Source organism: Crocodylus siamensis, chromosome 13 (assembly GCF_052110815.1).
Source record: "Crocodylus siamensis isolate JL-2025a chromosome 13, ASM5211081v1, whole genome shotgun sequence".
Taxonomy (NCBI): Eukaryota; Metazoa; Chordata; order Crocodylia; family Crocodylidae; genus Crocodylus; species Crocodylus siamensis.
Genome location: NC_143407.1, coordinates 34830647 through 34850873, shown reverse-complemented (window position 1 = coordinate 34850873; position 20227 = coordinate 34830647). Strand labels below are relative to the sequence as shown.

Here is a 20227-nt window from a genome sequence, read left to right as displayed (position 1 = left end):
ATTATAGAGGGATTCCTACCTGGAAACTTCTGCTCACACCATTTTAACTCTTCTTCCTTTTATAGCCTGGATCTAAAAGAACTGTGAATGGCTCAGATGACAAACCCAACTGCAAAGAGTCAAAAACAGGAAATCTGGACCCCCTGTCATGCATAAGTAAGCTTCCCCCACCTTTTTAGTTATGGTACTAATTGTAAATAAGGTTTCGAAATCTTGCTTGGTTTTGAAATCTGCAAGACGTGAAAATGAAGGAAATGGGTGCTCATGGAATGTTTCAAACAGGTACTGCAGATCTTCATAAGATGTATCCAACACCGCCATCTTTGGAACAGCATATTATGGGTTTTTCCCCAATGAATATGAATAATAAGGAATATGGCAGCATGGACACTACACTTGGAGGAACTGTACTTGAAGGGAATAGCTCAAGCATAGGAGCTCAGTTCAGAATTGAAGTAGATGAGGGATTCTGCAGTCCAAAACCTTCTGAAATCAAGGTAAGTAATGTTGAGTAACTGATAAGTGTCATTTTCTAAATACTCTGTTAATTATTAGAAAAACTATGGTAATCTCTGTCCCTGTGTTACATGGTGTAGAGGTAGATGAAGCGCAATGTCTCAAGTTAAGAAAGCACTAATTATTTGTCTCTGAAACGTAACAGAAGAATAGCTCTCTGGCTTGAGTCATGAGTAAACTGAAAAAAAAAAGAAAGTTTTAGGTCATTATCTATAATTTTAGATTGCATGTTGGCATGTAATAAATTGTACTACCAGAACCAGAGTGACTTACAAGGATAAGAAAGATAACCACACTTCAACTTGTCACAATTCCTAAAATTATAGGAATTAAATGTTAAATAATAGTAAAAGAATGACACTTTTTAATTGGTTACTTTAATCACTTGTAGTAGCTTCTTTTGTTGCTGACTGTATAATCCACTCTGTTTACCAGTTAATGGTTTCACTGCTTAATTTCTAGGATTATTCTTATGTTTACAAGCCTGAAAATTGTCAGGTTTTGGTAGGATGTTCCATGTTTGCACCGCTGAAGACTCTCCCTAGCCAGTGTCTCCCTCCTATCAAACTGCCAGAAGAGTGCATTTACCGTCAAAGCTGGGCTGTTGGAAAGCTGGAGCTGCTTCCTCCAGGACCTGCCATGCCATTTATCAAAGAGGGGTATGCTCTGTGCTAGCCAGCGACACAGATTTTCATGGCATTCATTTTTTTTTTTCCTTTTTAACTTTTATAATGTTATAAGTAATACCCACATTGTACAAAACATCTCTTTTAATGAAAATGGATGGCTTTTATTTATAACCTGTAGTGAAAAACACTTTGAAGAGGCTTTAACTGATACAAAACTTAATCAACTGACTAAATTTGGGATTTAAAAACTATTTAAAGATGATTTCTTTTCTAAAACATGACTCCGTATACATCTTATTCATTATCTCATTTAGTGGCAGCTTGGGGAATGGTATAAATCCAATTTAAATAAGTAATGAAGATTATAACACTTGAGTTAAATACAAGTCCGGGACTCTATGCTCTTACAGTAGCATCATGGATACCACAAGGACTTAGCAGGTGGTTTTTGTTTCATAGAGTTCTCTTTCGTTAGTAGTGGTTTATTAATATTGAAGTTGAAGGGGAAGTTGTTCCCTGCAACTGGAAACCTGCTCTTAATGTGACATGCACTGATGGTGGTGATATAGCATTACAGTGAGGTTTCCTGTAAATTGCTTTTGGTCTGGTAGTTCTGAAAATTATGTTTTCATTCCTCTCTTTGAGGAATATTCTTTTTTCCTGCTCCTCTGTGCAAACAGCTTTTGTAGTTTGATTAGGGGATAACATATTTATAGTTTGGAATCTAATGAAACATCTTCTGTAAGTTAAGCCACCATTTAAATAAAATAGGCTACTTCTGTTCGCTTCCGCATCTGTCTGACCCAGTATGTTTTTGGGTTTCTTAAACCCCATCAGTCTGCTAATAAGGGGAAGAAAAGTGGAAATGTTTGAATGATACCTGCCTCGCAAAACCAGCAATCTGGTGCTGAGAAATCCAGTATATTTTCTTAGTGATGTGTGTGAACATATAGTACAAACAGAGTTGAGAAGAGAAGTGTGCTCTTCACTTTGTATGTGAGAGTGATTTTTCTAGAAGCACTTTTTGGAGTTTTGGAGCATTTTAGTGCTGCAGTCGACATGAGTTTTTTACGTAGAACAAAAGTGCTCGGGCCTCCCTTGACCAGGAAAATCTTATGTTATATAGCTATATATCATTTGTTGCTGTGATCTTTAGTACTGTTTTCTTAAAAGTTAATCTGGGAGTTTTGTTTAAAACTCGATACTTGTAGTTCAAGACTAACAATTTCACTTTACAACTGTTTCCTCCCCCTTCTTATGGCTGTTCTCAGTGATGGAAGCACTATGGATCAAGAGTATGGTCCTGCCTACACCCCACAGACTCATACTCCGTTTGGGATGCCGCCAAGCAGTGCCCCGCCCAGCAACAGCGGAGCAGGAATTCTCCCTTCCCCATCCACCCCTCGGTTCCCAACTCCTAGAACACCAAGGACACCTCGCACCCCTCGTGGAGGTGGTGGACCTGCCAGTGCTCAAGGTTCAGTCAAATATGAGAATTCAGACTTGTATTCACCAGCTTCCACACCATCAACGTGTCGGCCCCTTAATTCTGTGGAACCTGCAACTGTACCTTCCATCCCTGAGGCTCACAGTCTTTATGTGAATCTCATCCTCTCAGAGTCGGTAATGAATCTCTTCAAAGACTGTAACTTTGACAGTTGCTGCATCTGTGTCTGCAACATGAACATCAAAGGTGCTGATGTTGGAGTATACATTCCAGATCCAACGCAAGAGATTCAGTATAGGTGTACCTGTGGCTTCAGTGCTGTCATGAATAGAAAGTTTGGCAACAACTCTGGGCTGTTCCTTGAAGATGAATTGGATATTCTAGGGCGTAATACAGAAGGCGGCAAAGAAGCAGAAAAACGTTTCGAAGCCCTCCGAGCTACTTCGGTTGAGCATGGTGGTGGTGGATTGAAAGAACCTGAGAAATTGCCTGATGAGTTAATACTGTTGCTGCAAGATCAGTGCACCAATTTGTTTTCACCGTTTGGAGCAGCAGATCAAGATCCCGTACCCAAAGTTGGTCCAGTTAGCAACCTAGTACGTGTAGAAGAAAGGGATTGTTGCAATGACTGCTACCTAGCATTGGAGCATGGACGCCAGTTCATGGACAACATGTCAGGAGGAAAAGTTGATGAAGCACTTGTGAAAAGTACTTGCTTGCATCACTGGTCAAAAAGAAATGGTAAATATTGAAAAGAGGTTGTTTTTCTTCTCTGAAGACCTGTTTCTTGTCACTTCCAAGCAACTTTAAAATGCGAATTAGGGGATTAAAATTGATACTTGACCTATTACTTCCATATGCATGCTTGAATAAGCTTCTGTTGCTGCCTTATTGCTAATCTCTGTCCTTTTTAGGTCTTAAATTGGTGCCTTAGCTAAGTTACCTTTGCCTAGAATCGGCTCTAAAAACCTGTAGGACTGCAGTACAGATAAGAAATGCTGTGCAAGCCCTAAGTCTTTTTGTTCACAGCATTTTATCAGGTTTGTTCCTTCATTTGGTATTCTAGCCTAACTGTGAAGTACTGAAAGCAAGCTCACAAAGCCTGGGTGGCACTGAACACTCATCGCAGCATGTGTGGTTCATTGGACTGAAAATTTTTTTAAGTGCTGATAGGATTCACATGACTGATGCTTAATTATGTCACGTATTGTATTTAATATCTTGGAACGCATTATCTCGGTCGCACGTTTGAAGAGAAGTTGCAGTTGATGTTTTGCAGTTTTAGCTACCCTGACATTTGCAAGAGTTAAATGTCATCCGTATAGCGAGAATTTAAAGAAACAGAGGAATTGTCCTCTGAAACTAGTCACCCTTGTCTGCAATGATAATTTTTAATTTTTTTTCATTCAGCGATAGCAGCATGGTGACTAATCATAATTTCATAGTTGGCTTATGCTTGCACCATGTCTGGCCATCTTTGCTTTAGTTTTGTACTGTTTCTTTTCCTGTTGCATGGTCACTTTTTGATCACTTCCTGTGTAACTGAATTTTTAAATACGTCTTTCACGCCAGGGATCGGATGAATTTCATGCTACCCTTGATCTGTTCATTAAGAGCAAATTTTCAGGCAAGATCTGTTTTGCTTCAACCCACTCAGATATCCTAATCTCTGTGCTGTCATCAGTTATAATGGCAGAATTATGATGTGTGATGCTGTTTTTATTTCGGCTTCCTTCTTTCTTCTGTCGTACACGCTTAATGTTTGTAACGTTGAATATTTGGTAATCAGCTTTATTCATCTCTGTAGTGTGAAACAACACATTTTCTTAAATTGGAAAGTGGCTTCTGCATGTTGCAGTAAAGGGATCCTTAAACTTTTTGGGCCAGCATTGACCTCTTCATGTGCATAATTGTAGATCTACCTTCCTTCACTTTAATGGTCTAGTAAGGTCCCCGTTGCAACTCTAGCACTGGTTAACAGAGAGCTAAGCTCTGGCAGCGTTCATTTGCAGCTTAATAGCTTGCAAGAAGGAATTGTGCCAGGACTGTAGGACAGCCAGCTTTCTGCATGCCATCAATAAGTGTTCTCTGGCAGGTCAAGTTTGGGAAGCCCTGATGTAGTAAATCTCAGTATTTTGAGGCACAAGTAAGTCCCAAGTACTATTATCATCAGGATGACAACCATTAAAAAGATGGCTACTTCACTCACCTGCACGTTTTATGAGCGTCAGGGGTGTGAGAAGTTGACAGATGTAGTTCAGTGAACGTTGTTTCTGGGATTTCCCCTATAACATAATGACTGGCGTGATAGGGGCCAGTCTCTATATACACGTATCTATGCAAGGAATGAAATACTGAAATTCTGAAAACTTTAACGGTTGATTTTGAATTCTAGTTTCACAGCTCAGATTTAAAACATGGGTGGATGAAAAAGTGTTCAAGGATGGGTTATCAAATGAAGACGTGGAGGCCATGACACTGGTCTGGGGGGAATCTCTAATTTTTAATTTGCTATTACTTTGCTACTGCCCCCCAGGCTTCAGTAGACACGTGTGGTCTGAACAGATAGAATATGTAGATTTTTAGAAGAAATAACTTCTTGCTTAAACCCCAGAAATTCAACTTAAAAAGGCTCTGTATGCCTGAACGCAACAGGTGTAATTTTGTCTTAAGTTATGACAGTGTTTTCTCTTCTTCCAGTGGTGGATGTGAGCATGCAGTGTTCACAGGACATCCTTCGCATGCTCCTCTCACTACAGCCAGTTCTCCAGGACGCTATTCAGAAAAAGCGAACAGTCCGATCTTGGGGTGTGCAAGGCCCTCTCACCTGGCAGCAGTTTCACAAAATGGCTGGTAGAGGCTCCTATGGTAAGCGACCTGTGTAAACTCCCCTTTGTTAATTTGTCCTTGGAGTAGGCCACCAAACCTGAATGGTTAGGTGTGATTCAACCAACTGGAATCTTAAGTCACATTTTTATCTTTCTTTACCATTGCCAGAAGCACTGGTCAGGGGGTATGCTTTCCCTTTCAAAATAGAAAATAGTTTCCTGAATACAGTGAGTGATTTTTTTTTAAGATGGTGATATATTTGGAATTGCCTAATTGCCTTAACTGCAGTGTTTGGAAGGGAAGGGTTCTCTAATATTATTGATTAAAGTGGCGATAGGATTAAAGCAAAAGAAATAAAATTACTAGCAGGTATTTCTCTAAGCGTTCAAACATCATTCAAGAACACCAGTTGGTTCTTACCCATGATAGTCTTTGAGGTGACGTAGACCAGTTTGTCTCTCTTATATAAAAAAAGAAAAAGACCAGCCAGAGTCTGAAATCTGATTCATAGAGATGGAAAATAAATATTGCAAATTTAAACCACCATAAAAATTCTGCTCCCTTCGTTAATACCCATCAGATAGTAACACATTACCACAATGCATCATCCAGTGTTGGATTCACTAACGTGAAGGAGGATGACCTTTTTATCAGCAGACTTATGATAGTTATCGTATAATTTATAACAAACAAATGACTCAAAGCCCATCGAGCTGTGCGTATATCTGACGTGCTTTCCTCATAGCTTTGCTTCCCTTTTCCTTACTCCACCCCCACCTTTTTACATTGTCTTTGAGGATAATCTGTTTGACATGGGGACTGTTCTTAACCACTTATAAGCTTCCTGGCAGAATGGAGGTCTGTTCCTGAATAGGCTATATGGTTAGTGCAGTAACACAACTGTGGAAGAATAATATGAAAGCTCTTCTCATTGACCTGGGAGGTAACAAGTAGAAGTACTTGTCTTCCATGTTGGGCCAGATCATGCTTGCCCAGTCACACTGTGCCTTAATGAACAAATTTTAATCGACATTGGCTTTTGTCCTTGGTATGCCCGAACACTAGTATTTCTGTTCACGTTTGCCAGAAGCAGGGTATTGATTCTGCTACTTTCCTGTTTTACTTTAAATAAGGGAAATGCATCTCTCTTCTTTAGGAACTGACGAGTCCCCAGAACCACTGCCAATTCCAACCTTTTTGCTGGGATACGATTATGACTTTCTGGTGCTGTCTCCGTTTGCCTTGCCATACTGGGAGAGGCTGATGTTGGAACCCTATGGATCTCAAAGAGATGTTGCGTATGTTGTGGTGTGCCCTGAAAATGAAGCCCTGCTGAACGGAGCAAAAAGCTTCTTTAGGGATCTGACTGCAATTTATGAGGTATGTTAGCTGGAGGAAAATGCAGCGCAGTAGATAATTCGGAGGCTGTGCCTAGTCAAAGTATTTTTTGAACTTGCCTCCTAAATTTATGTAAAACTCTTCATGGGGCCTGTAAAAAGGACATTAGGAATAAACATTTGTAAGATAAGGTACTGCTTGCTAATGTCTTTGGCAATAGCTTTCGTCTGAGCTGGCTTTTTCCTCTTACCTGATATGTGCCATCCAGTGGTAAAACTGCGTTACTACCATTTTTCAAGTTAGGCGAGAAGCAAGGATTTTTTTGGGGTGATATCTTTTATTGGTTGGGGTAAAGTTAAACAAAGAATGCTTTGCATTTGACAGCTTTTCTAACTTTTCTCCCAACTAATACCTTTGGTTCAATTAAAAAAAGAAAATCGCCTCAAAAAAGCCTTGCTCCTCGCACAATTCCTGGACCGTTGCAACTACGACATAACAAATAAACTACAAAATACTAATCCAGCACATTTAAACACTTACATTCCACTGAGAAGATTACTCTGGATGGTTATACCTTGGTTTTTTCCTATGGTTTCAGAAACCTGAAGGTAACCTTAAAGCAACAAACAGGCTATACGCATTACAGAACTGTTCAGTATTACTGGGATTATAAAACATTTGCTTTCTCATCACATGATTTGAAATCTAGGACTTTCTATCTTAAAGAATTACTGTAGTGAATTCCATGTCTCATTCCTTATAACTTGGGAAGCTTGTGAACTCATTGATGTCTCCCTTTTTTTTTTTTTTTTTTTAAACTTTTTTGCAGTCCTGTAGACTTGGCCAGCATAGACCTATCTGTAAACTGCTGCCTGACGGGATCATGAGAGTAGGATCCACTGCTTCAAAGAAACTTTCTGAGAAGTTGGTTGCAGAATGGTTCTCTCAGGCAGCCAATGCCAACAATGAAGCATTTTCCAAACTCAAGCTGTATGCGCAAGTTTGCAGATACGAGCTGGGTACTGTGTGTTTTTTAAGCTTTTCATTTTAGTTCATATCCCTCACTCATGGGTATTATGGAGGTGTAATTGTTTCTGTTTTTTTTTTTTAATTTTGTCTGTAAACATGTATAGACAAAGATCCATATGAATACACATTCACGAAAATGACTACTTTAGCTGTTGGCAGTGTCCTCAGGGCAAGTCTGTCATACTTCTGCCAACCAGTGGTGCTAACTTGGTTAGACTGCCCACTCCAACGGCCAGCTCAAACCCAATGTGGCTGAAACTGGAGTTTTGTCTTGGCCCTCCCCTGCCCCTCTTCCTGGTGAATTATTGCTATAAAGGGGCATAAAGCAAAACTGTTTTGGAATTTTAAAATAAAAATGATGTATTGGCATTCTAATTTTGGGAGGTGCACAAAGACAAATTGACTGAGGTTTTGGTTAAAAAAAAAAAGGTGGATTGCTTTATTAAAAAAAAAAAAAATTAAACGTCAATTTTCTAATTAATGTTTACTGTTTTGTTTTAGGTCCTTACCTTGCCTCTCAGCCACTAGACAGTTCTTTGCTTTCTCAGATAAATCTAGTTCCCCCAACAAGCCAATCTGTATCCATACAGCCTCAAGCGGCAGGTAACACTGGAAACTCCAACACTCCTTCATCCACCCCTGTAGCTGCTACCAGTAGTACCATGACTTCAAACAGTGCCATGTCTTCTGCAGCTACTACAACTAATTCAACTCTGACCACTACTGCTGCTTCATCCTCTTCCACCAACATAGGCAGTGGGCTATCAGCAAACAAACCTTCCTCGTTTCCACCTTTTAGCAGCATGAACAGTACTGCTTCTGCCTCCCTGCCAACACAAGCGACATCAGTCCAGAATGGGCAGCCAGGGGGACAACAGCAACAGGCAACTCTTCAAGCTGCTGGGATATCTGGGGAAGCTTCCTCTACCCCTGCAGCGCCGCACCCTGAAGTCTCAGAAAGGTAGTATGTTAGGGTTTTTTTTATAATGCTCCAGACAAAAGCAGTTTTAACCTTTAAAACACATCTCCACTTCAGACAGTTAAGAGGGATAGTGTTAACACAAATCTCTGTGTGTGTTTTCATATGTCCAGTTATCACACAGAGGTTGGTCCTACTCCTGGGATTTGAAACCTAGTTTTTCAGCTTGCGTCTTAACTGTAGTTATAACTTCTGGAAACTATGTGAGTAGGTGCTGAAGTGCAAAAATAAGTTCTGCTCATCCTTCATCTCCCTCATTTCACAACAGGATTTACTATTTTCCTTTGAAGGAAATGAGCCATTCTCACACATTCCAGAAAGAAGGCAACAAGAACACTTGCATTGAATAATTCCGCGTTACGGTTTCATAGACATCGTAGCCACTGATAAGATTACCATTATTGGGAACCTTTCTTTGTTGGTATCTTGCTGCTTCCACCAGCTGAAGCAATAGGGCAGATTGCTGATGAGCTCAGGTAATGAAGGGGGACGGTGAGCTAAATAATAAGTTAAAAGATACCGGTACTGAATTGCTGCTGAGACTGCGTGCTGAACTGAAATGGGTAATGACTGTGTAAAATTTACTTGCATTGAAGTCAATGAGGAAAAAGTTCTTTCCACGTGGGGCTAGAGGACGCCAGTGATTTAATCAGCTTCCATGTTATTGTAATATACTGTGTAACCAGGTACCTAATAAAACAAAGGCTGTGTGTATAATAACTGGTTTCCAATTAACTTTCAGCACTATGGATCGTGATAAAGTTGGAGTCCCAACAGATGGAGATTCTCATGCTATCACGTACCCACCTGCAATAGTAATTTATATAATTGATCCTTTTACGTATGAGAGGAAAGATGAGAGCAGTAGCTCATCCAGTGTGTGGACCCTTGGGCTGCTTCGTTGCTTTATGGAGATGGTTCAGATTCTTCCTTCCAGCATCAGGAATATAGTTTCTGTGCAGGTGAGATAACACTGACTGGAGGATTTTAAAACTTCACCTTTCGTTACAGTTGGGTATGGAGAAGGTAGTGTCGTCACTATCAAAGTAAGTTGTACGTACTTTGATTTTGGCATTTGCTCAATGGTGGGATATTTTTTCATGAGAATATATATTTTTTTCAATGAAATATTTCAAAACTAGCCCAGTGGCTTCCAGAGGGGATTATTGAAAGTGTGAGTGAAGTGACTGACTTTGGTTGTAGAGCTGTGTTCCTAAAACTGTAAGTTGTGCCCCCTTCTGCAAGGCACAGATCCAGCCTACAAAGACGTTTTATCTGGCCTGTGAGGCTGGGAAAGTGGAAGTTGGCAGCTAGGGGAAGCTGTGGTAATAGCAGCTGAGGTGCCAGTGGGATGGCTGCTTGAAGGGAGCCTACAGAACAATAGGGGAAGGGCTGAAGCAAGCAGGTTGTATTGCATTGGAGAGACCTGATCATAGAGAAGAATCATAGGAAAACCTAGCCAGATGCCTTCTTAAAGAATGACAGCTGAGACTTAACAGTTGTTTTTTTTGTTTTGGTTTGGTTTTTTTTCCTATGTAAACTGCCCCCTAGTGGTAACATTTACTTCGTGTGGCTTTTCTAGATTGTCCCATGTCAGTACCTGTTACAACCTGTGAAGCATGAAGATAGGCAAATCTACACCCAGCATTTAAAATCCCTGGCATTTTCGGCATTTACCCAGTGCCGGAGGCCTCTTCCCACTTCAACCAATGTGAAAACTTTGACCGGTTTTGGCCCAGGGTTAGCAATGGAAACGGCTCTTAAGAGCCCGGATGTGAGTATTTCAATTACAAGCTGTGCTAACTAACTTGACTCCTGTAAATTATTAGATTTTAACAGCACGTGTTCATTTCCGTGTTCTGTTTGTATGTATTTTTTGTTAAAACTTGAAAGAGTTTTCAGTGTTAACTAATTATAGTTCTGGATAACTGTTCTTTTAACATTGTTACATTTTTTTTACAGAGGCCAGAGTGCATTCGACTCTATACTCCTCCTTTTATACTGGCCCCTGTAAAGGACAAGCAAACAGAGCTTGGAGAAACTTTTGGAGAGGCTGGGCAGAAGTATAATGTACTTTTTGTGGGCTACTGTTTATCTCACGATCAAAGATGGCTTCTTGCATCATGTACAGATCTCTATGGAGAACTGTTAGAAACTTGCATAATTAATATTGATGTACCAAACAGGTAAGAAGCAAAGCTTGTAAACTCACTTTTAGCTCTAATGCTTTGAATATATTAAGAACCTGGTCTCCCTTTGTCTTCCTCAACCTGCTTTGTGGATCAACTTTGTTCTGCTTTTGCCTCCTGTATAGAGAGTGCTCTTTTTTGGGTTGTTTTTTTTTTTTTTTAACCCATAATTTAAGTGGAGCCAGTTAAAGCAGCCATAAATAAGCAATATTTACACGGGCTTTGAGTTACATTTCTGAAAAACATTTTAACTGGTTTCTTGGATTCTCCTCGGCATGCAAATAAAAGCTGAGCAAACAGGAAAGCAAGAGTGATCTTTCTTGCCCTTCGACTTTGGTTTTATAGAACCGGATGCATTTAGAGCAAGAAATGACATACTTTACTGGTGTTTAATATTCACATCATTGCATAATTGCACTTAACCTTATGTTGCAAGATACTATAAGATCCAACTTGTGGTTGAACATTACTGCTCCTATGTCTGCTGACAATTTTTTGCTTAACATTCATTGGAAAAACCTGTGTAGAATATAAAATACCAGATGTGACAGTAGAAATTCTTCATTTTCTCTTCCCCCCCTCCCCCCAAAATCTTCTCATGCATAACCCTAGAGCGCGCAGGAAAAAAGGCTCTGCCCGCCGACTTGGTCTCCAGAAGCTCTGGGACTGGTGCTTGGGACTTGTACAAATGAGCTCTTTGCCCTGGAGGGTTGTGATAGGTCGTCTGGGAAGGATCGGTCATGGAGAGCTAAAAGGTAATACTAGAGTTCTAGATGTTTGTTGAAGCATTCACTTCCTTTAATTCATACTGTAAAACAAAGTAGCCTTATGATTTGGCTTTTTACCCATGGAGATGAACCTAAATCCCTCTGTCATGCCTTCATATATGTGCTGCCTGATGAAGCCTTTGTGTAAGTGGGAAGTCATTAAGGAATCTGTGTGGTTCACTTCATAATTTTCCTACTGTAAGTAATATAAACTTCCAAACGCACTGTTTTCTAGGCGGATACGTTAATGAATGATTTTTAATCTACAGATTGGAGCTGTTTGCTGAGTCGCCGAAACCTGCAGTCCCTCAGCAAGAGACTAAAAGACATGTGTAGGATGTGTGGGATATCTGCTGCAGATTCTCCCAGCTTTCTCAGTGCTTGCTTGGTTGCAATGGAACCACAGGGGTCTTTTATTATTATGCCAGGTATTCACAAAACTCTCTCTCTTGTTCTTTTTTTTGTATCTGGAGACCCTTTTTTTTTCCTCTCATAATAATACACAGTCATGTTAAAGTAAAAATTCTTGTGTGCTTCTTTTTAAAGATTCCGTATCAACAGGGTCTGTGTTTGGGCGCAGCACCACTCTAAATATGCAGACATCTCAGCTGAATACCCCACAGGACACGTCATGCACTCACATACTGGTGTTTCCTACATCCGCTTCTGTGCAAGTAGCATCGTCGACCTATACCACTGAAAATTTGGATCTGGCCTTCAATACAAACAATGGTTAGTCAGCGTGCATGCAATTTGTCATGGCAGAATAACCCCCATAAACCTTCTTGTGCATTGGAATAAAATTGCCATTCCCATGACGTAGTACAAATCTGCCGACTCCTTGATCTCAGAACAAAACTTCTCTCTACTTTGTGCTTATAGAAATAGAAAACCTTATGTTTGTTTCTTTCTTCTCCCCCCCCCAGATGGAGCAGATGGAATGGGTATCTTTGATTTGTTAGACACTGCAGATGAACTTGATCCTGATATTATTAATATCCTTCCTGCATCCCCCACTGGGTCCCCTGTACATTCACCAGGATCCCATTACCCTCATGGAGGTGATATGGGCAAGGTAACTATTAAAGGAGTAAATACCAAAGCTTTTTTCCATGTCGGTTCCTCCAATTTTATGCTAATTTGACTTGTGCAATTGTTTTATGAAACAAGTCCTTACGAAATAATGCCTTGCATCACTGTCAAACCAAAGCTATTTGCAAGCTGTCGATGTGCTACTTCCTAATATTTATCTTTTTTCTTTTTTTTTCAACCTGCTGTTTACAGGGTCAAAGTACGGATCGATTGCTTTCCACGGAATCTCACGACGAAGTAACAAATATTCTACAACAACCATTGGCCCTTGGTTACTTTGTGTCAACTGCCAAAGCAGGTCCATTGCCTGACTGGTTTTGGTCAGCATGTCCTCAAGCACAAAATCAGTGTCCCTTGTTTCTTAAGGTACCGTACATCAGAAAACTGTAGTTCTCTTTGTGAGCGTGCAGTCTAGTGTTCTAGCTAAGTGTGCACCAGACAGGAGAGATGCCTTCAGCCCCAAGAGATTTAAAATACAGTACATGAGAATACTGCGCGCTTTGCTCTTCCTGGAGACGCGCACAATCTTTTTGTTTTCTTTTGTTAAAGAGCAGTCGGGTTTTATGCAGATTTGAGCCAAAGATCTTTTGTTCACTTTCGACAAAAAATGAAAGACCTTGTTAACGGGAGCAGCAAACGTTCTGAAGGGTTCTGTTCTCTTCTGAGCCATCTCTTCTCGTACTTGTTCAACAAGAATGATGTGTCGTCCCCCCTCCCCTGCCCTCTTACAACTGCAGCTTTGTTTACTTTCTCTTAATAGCTGTGTACTGCAGTATCTTGCAAAGAGGTGCATTATACTAAGTGTTTGGCTAGACCTCTCCAGATCTTTGGCTTGAATTTACTTTTCCCACTTTTTGCGTTGTTTCCAAATAAGAGGAGCGCTTTAGCATAACTGTCTATTTAAATTTGGTAAAAGTACTCTGTTTCCTTATTATGCAAACCACAGGAGCTGGATTCCATCTTGGTATTGTTTAGGAAAGCATGTGAGAGGGGAATAATTCCTAGATGGTTGGTGATGTTGTTTTTCTTGGTTTTGTTGTACCTTTGCATTTTGACTTGCCCGAGTCTAAGATAACACGTAACAGTATCAGACAAAGGAAATGCATCTGTCCAACAGAAAACAAAGAGGAATTAAACAGCCTTCACGTGTGTCATGCATTAAGAACCACATCTGTAATGTGTTCTGATGATGGGGAGTTTTTCTTCCTCATGCTTTTATTGTGGGCGGCGGTATATGTAATTTCTCTCTTTATAGGTTGTGTTTTGGTATAAAGAAGGCTTGGACAGATTAATTTAGACTAAGTGCTCATAATCCAATTTTTTGTATTTTATTTATTTAATATAGTTAAATAAAATGGAAACAAGTGGATTATGAGCACTTAGTCTTTCTAAATTAATCTGTCCAAGCCTTCTTTATACCAAAACACAGACTACAAAGATTACAATATTTTGTAGCTTTTCTTTATTCCACCACTTACCGAGTTCTAATGTGTTGCAGATTGCACCACTTAATACAGTTTCCTGTAATAAAAGACATAAGTGCTTATAGGCAGCAACTGTACTGCAAAGGCTTGGTACGGCATGGGCAACTGGTGCCTCCTGAGTCTGGGGGGCACCAGATTGCTGATAGGGGGGGTCCCCCTACAGCCGATCGCTAGGCCAGTCGGAAGTGCACTTCCACCAGCACTTGCGGTTTCACACCTACTGCTTCCCGGGGGTGCACGGCTGATCTCAGGGGGTGCACATGCACCTGTATGTAGCCCCTACATGCTGCCAGTGTGGTACAATGTCAGAAATATATACGTGGCATAAGTGGATGAATTTAGGAGAGTTGTTCTCAATTTACTTCTTCTGTTGAAATCAAGGTTTAGGAACTGATGGCCCGCAAGGGCCAGACCCTACCCATGGAGCCTTTGGATCCAGCCTGTGGAGCCATGGCATTCAGTGACTTGCTCTACACAAGTTAGCTGCCTGGGACTCTGGCAGAGGAGGAGCTTTCCTCATGCCACACCCAGGGCAGGCAGCATGGACCCCAGTGAAGGGGGGCTTCAGCTGGGCCTTGATACAGCTGAGTGATGGGGAGAGGCAGTGGCTGGGTCCTAATGTCAACTCACCTCTGACCTGTGCTGGATGACTCCAGCCCCCCTGCTGGAAAATGTTGCTATCCCCTGGGCTAAATGATTATCTTGGCTGTTATTAGTTGTTTGTTTTTTTTTAAGAGATTCTCCCCATGTTTTCAGCATAATACATTAAGAAAAGGCAGCAGTCATCTGACCTGTAGCTGTAGTATTCCTGTATTTATTGATTGTGCAAAATGTAAAACTTAGCTTCCCTTCGCTCTAGGAATCAACTAAAAGGTAGAGAGTATCAGGTAAAAACAAAAGAGGGAAATCTGTTGTAAATATTGCAAGTGCTCAGTGATAATGTGTCTCTTTCCTTCCTAGGCCTCTCTGCACCTCCATGTGCCTTCAGTGCAATCTGACGAGCTACTCCACAGTAAACACTCCCACCCGCTTGATTCTAATCAAACTTCTGATGTCCTCAGGTATTGGTGCTTTATTAATTAAGCATGAAGTATGGGATATTTGTGTAAGTTATAATTGCCTGACTTCATTACAGTGTATAATTTCGTTCTCTTGCTGCAAGGTTTGACAGCATAATAATGATGGACTGTGTGCTCTGTAAAGGATAATACAGATCACAGGATGCTTAAAATGTGGCTTTAGCATGTGATGGCTCTAAAAAACTTGCTACTTATTTTGGCCTATTTAAGTTGGTAGGCTGAGTTCAAGTAGTGACGTGGGAACAGGAAGAGGAGGAATGTCTGCTAGAGAAGGGAGAGAGAGATCCGGGCATAAGGGTCACTGGAGGACGATACAAAGGAAGCAGTTACAAGCGGGAGGTTTGGATGTGGCGTGGAAGTCAGCAGAGACTGGAGCAGGCACTGAATTGTGTAAACTAAACATGGGGCATTCGCCGACAAGAAAATGTTAAACGGATTTTGTTGAAATGTCTTTTGTTATTAACGGAACGTGATGACTATCTGGTAGCACACGTGTGTGCCACTTAAACAGAAAGCAGGTGGTATTGGTTTTGACGACCTGCTTCGGAGAACAGTGACGCGGAGGCTAGCTGTTTATGAGCTGACTAGCCTAACTTCTGTGCGTGCATGTGGTTTGGGGTTTTTGTTTAAGTGTTTAGCTTACGGCAAACCTGCAGTGTCATGAGATGTGCCATTTTTGTGTGTAAAACACTTTTTTCTGACAGTGATGGTGGAAAGAGCTGTATAGGTTTAATAGTTTTGTTTGCTTTCTAGGTTTGTTTTGGAACAGTACAATGCACTCTCCTGGCTAACCTGTGATCCTGCAACCCAGGACAGACGGTCGTGTCTCCCAGTTCATTTTGTGGTGCTGAATCAATTGTATAACTTTATCATGAATATGCTGTGATCTTCATCTGAACTTTGCAAGAAAAGAACAAGGAAAAGGGATATTTCATTGCAGGACTAAGTTACACTTCTCAGTGCAAGTCATTTGTGATGGGGTATAATTCTTGTTACTTCCAACAAATATTGTTTTGACTTGTGATGGGGCACATATAACCCTGCTGTCTTTGTTTCATTGACTATACAGGACTCTTTAGAATGATGATCAGACAAAATGTATTATAACATTTTTAGTAGCAAAATTAACCATTTTCCCCAGTCACAGTATTTGTGAAAAGTAATGAGCCATAGTACCCAGTCATGTTTAATGAATATTAAAAGCATGGAGATGAGAAGAGACATGAGGAACCATAAGTTTCTACCTATGGCTTCAGAACATCAAGATGTTCTTGTATTGGATTATAGTACCTAGTATTCGAAAATGCCTGCATCTCTCTTATTTATTGTAAGTTTTTAAATGTATAAATTGTCTTATATTTCTTAACCTCTTTTATAAAAATTTTCCTAGAAGGTTTATACTGCCTTCTTGCTTTAAAGCAATTGGTCTAAAATATATGTAATCGTCTTAATTAAAAGTTGCAGTAGGTTGCTTTTAGAGTATTATTTTTTTGTAAGGGGGTGGGTGGGGACAGTAAATTTGTATTGTCTTGATGTACAGTTTAATGGGGATAGAGGGGTTAATGTCCATACCATTGTGTGTGGGGGATTTACAGCTAAGCTGTAGTTGCAGAGTACATGTACAGTAATGAAGTTCACTGTGTTTATATAAATTGAAAAGGTACCGGGTCTTACAGCATTTTATATCACACCTTTACAGAGTAACAATGGCAATATATAAGTGATATTGTAGGTGGTTTAACTTGTAGTGAGAATAAAATGAATAAACTCTCAATTTAATTTTGTGTTATGGCTCAGAACTTTGGCTAGCTTCAGGCCTCTTCCTGTTTCCAGTTGCTGGGTTTATTTAGTCCAAGAATACCTGCTACGCAGTGTGTAGCTAACTGGGAGTTCTTGGCATTGCGTTCTTGCATTCTTTAAGATACGTATTTCATTACAAAGATGAAACTGAATATCCAGGCATGGGAAAAAACATGAGGAAATTACCTCCAAGTCTCCTGTAAGGCTGAAACTTAGCTCAGCTCTAGCCATTTCACAAATGCAAAAACAGTCAATCTTGACTTTAAGATTGGTGTGTGTTTTAACTAAAATGTGGTGTATATAGATTCTCAGTGAATTCTGGTATTCAGACTGAACTCCATTAGTTAAAAAAAAAAAAAAAAATCCATTTTCCTTTTTAATCTATTTTTGGCACTGTGGTGAAGGTCCCAGGTAATCAGTGTATGAGTTTTTTCCGCCTCTGATTCCAGCCAGGGCATGTGCCAAGGAGGCTCAAAACTCCCTGAGGAAGGGACTCGGGAGGCTTTCATATACCTCTTCTCCCTCTACAATCAGCAGCTTTCTTCACTTAACACTTCTTTCCTTTTACTCGCACATGCCAAATCTGTAATGCTTCTCTAAAATGGCCCCTGCGGGTGCCCACGAGCAATTCCTTCCTCATGGTTCCTTGTCCTCCGACTGCCAGCTTAAGAATTTACTTCTGCAGCATCCTTCTCAGCTGAATGTGGGAACCCATGATAACCGAGCACCTGGGTCTCACTGGACAAACCGAGCCATCCGTTTTGCCAGTTAAGCCTTTTAAAGGAGCAAGACTTAAGATCCCTTTGTGCACCCACTGCTAAATCCTCTACAAGGACAAAGTCGTTTGTATTTACAAAACTGGATTTGGTAGCTTGTTTTGTGAGTACAAAATATTTGCCTGAAATATCACTTTTCATATGAACAAACATCAAACCTCTTTGAATTGTGTATATACAATACTAGCAACCTTTGTGTTTTTGTATGAAGAAAATGTACAATTGATGACAAAGGTTTTCAGTCATTTCTTCAAAGCAACATTAGTGCAATCATAAGTCAGCATATTTTGATATTAAAGTAAAAAAACTGGGTGTCTGCATTTATTTTTTTTAATTTATGCTAATGCATCACCGATTGAGTAGCATGTTACTTTGTTTTAGAGCATTTTTTCACGTGGCTGAGATCTGAGGGGGGGAAAACGCTCTTTAGCCTGGAATCTTCAAAGCTTCCTTTTTTTTTTTTTTTTTTAAGCTGGTGACTTTTAAACCTGTCTTTATGTTAATGAACCTCTTTAGCATGGAACTTGTTAGCAGTGGGCTGTTTAAAATGTGACTGACTTGTATTCGTCAGGTAAGTGAGCCAGTTGCCTGAACAGCGAGGTCCCGATCAATGTGCAGTCATGCTAACCTTCTGTGAAATATACCACTAGTACTTTTCAAATACAATAAAAACGGAAATTAACATACTGTAACGGCTAGAAGAGATCAGGAGGCCCTTTTGATTAGTCTTTTTAGAAACAGTTTATGCTGGGAGATTTTTCCTGGCTTGGCATCTTTTTGCCAACAACGTACATATCGAAACTGCCAGCACCGAGGAGCTAACATACTTGTTTTACATACATGACTTTCACCTTACGAATCAATTTGCCTAATGATATCCCACTGTTTAAAGTGCATATAATTACTGATGTAATAATAATACTGTGACAGCCGGCTAACAAGATAATTTATACTGATCACTGGCAGGTTCAGCTGCAACGGTTTGTACTTACCATTGCTCCTGACAGCTCTTATTAAGTAGTAGTTGTGGAACTTTTATTAAATATATTGGCCATACATAGGATTCTTCCAGCCAGTCAAAAAGGAAAAATAAAATCTAGCCATACTCTATTTATGCAAGCCATTCAGTTATCTAGGCTGGGCTGTAACCCTATATGGATTAGACTCCTTGTACACATTATTGTTTGGCCCCTTGGCTACCCAGTGTACTTGCGTATGGCCTTTGCATTTTAAAGTAAATGTCATTTTTAAAACTTTCTAACCCTTTCAGAATAAAATTTAAAATTTTAAATCCTCAGCTATATTCTTACTCAGCTGTCAGTATAGCACAGATTATGATGCCCATCTTTCATCTTCACATTTACCTTTCATTTTATTTTTTTTAAACTTCATGTATCGCTGCGAAGATTTGCAGTTGTCTTTAATCAAGCACTATTAATACTGTAATATCAAAATATTATGTTGCATTATTTAAAAATTCAAAGTGTAATAGAGGAAAAGGTTTTAAAAAAATGCTATTGCATCATATAGCTTGCTGCACAACAGTCTATGGCATAGCATATCAATTGGTTTTAATATTATCCATGTAATGTTTTGACCTGGGTTTCTTCTGAGAATCCAGCTTCTCAGCTGAGAGTTTTGTCTCGCAGTATCTTAAACACAAAGGTGGACAGTGTCTGTCTGTCTCTCTCTCTTTCTCTCTCGTACTAATTGAAAAACCCAGGGCTATGGTTAACTGCTTAGAAAACCTTATTCGGGGGTGTACTCTTTATTTTCAGTGGAGTAAAACTTCATTTACAGTAAAACTGGATTTGGGACCTACAGCAATCCTCAGGGTCACTTTTTCAGAAGTTTTAATATAGCTTTTAGGGTTGGTTGTTTTTTTTTTTTTTTTTCCAAATAAACTGGATTTGTGGACCTTGTAAACCTATTAAATTGCAAATTGTGGCATCATTACTGGACATGTCAGCTTCAAGAAAGCTTCTCCCACCAGCTGGGTCACTTTAAGAAGGGGAGTGTCTAAGTTCTCGCTCGGCCGTGACATGAAATGGTCCAAGTCGTCTTATTTAACGTGACAGAAAACTGAAATAAGGAACAAAAACAAACAAACAAAAAACACTATTGCTGCCGAATGCCATAAACACTGAGTTGTACAAATTGTGATTGAGGAAATGAAAAGGTTTATACTTTTTAAAAAAAAAAAATTCAAATGGAATAAATTATTCATGAAGCCTTGATTGGTGGTGTCTCTTTATTTCGAACCCCCACGGGGA

The 20227-nt window shown here is 39.9% G+C and overlaps 1 protein-coding gene across 3 annotated transcripts in view; it reads left to right on the top strand.

Annotated features, from left to right (window-relative positions):
* MED13 (mediator complex subunit 13) overlaps window positions 1-20191 on the top strand; it is a 75356-nt gene extending 55165 nt beyond the window's left edge. For 2 of the 3 annotated variants that reach the window (XM_090025033.1, XM_090025032.1), the window contains exons 13-30: window positions 66-156; window positions 283-497; window positions 979-1175; window positions 2417-3333; window positions 5293-5460; window positions 6578-6801; window positions 7589-7778; window positions 8290-8749; window positions 9510-9729; window positions 10350-10541; window positions 10730-10953; window positions 11569-11711; window positions 11993-12151; window positions 12270-12455; window positions 12650-12798; window positions 13008-13181; window positions 15260-15360; window positions 16132-20191. In XM_090025033.1, the coding sequence (XP_089881159.1) occupies window positions 66-156; window positions 283-497; window positions 979-1175; window positions 2417-3333; window positions 5293-5460; window positions 6578-6801; window positions 7589-7778; window positions 8290-8749; window positions 9510-9729; window positions 10350-10541; window positions 10730-10953; window positions 11569-11711; window positions 11993-12151; window positions 12270-12455; window positions 12650-12798; window positions 13008-13181; window positions 15260-15360; window positions 16132-16264 (4143 nt within the window). In that variant the 3' untranslated portion in view covers window positions 16265-20191. The remainder of the gene's footprint in view (window positions 1-65; window positions 157-282; window positions 498-978; window positions 1176-2416; window positions 3334-5292; window positions 5461-6577; window positions 6802-7588; window positions 7779-8289; window positions 8750-9509; window positions 9730-10349; window positions 10542-10729; window positions 10954-11568; window positions 11712-11992; window positions 12152-12269; window positions 12456-12649; window positions 12799-13007; window positions 13182-15259; window positions 15361-16131) is intronic. The other variant, XM_090025034.1, reaches the window with a different exon arrangement.
* The last annotated feature ends 36 nt before the right edge of the window (window positions 20192-20227 follow it).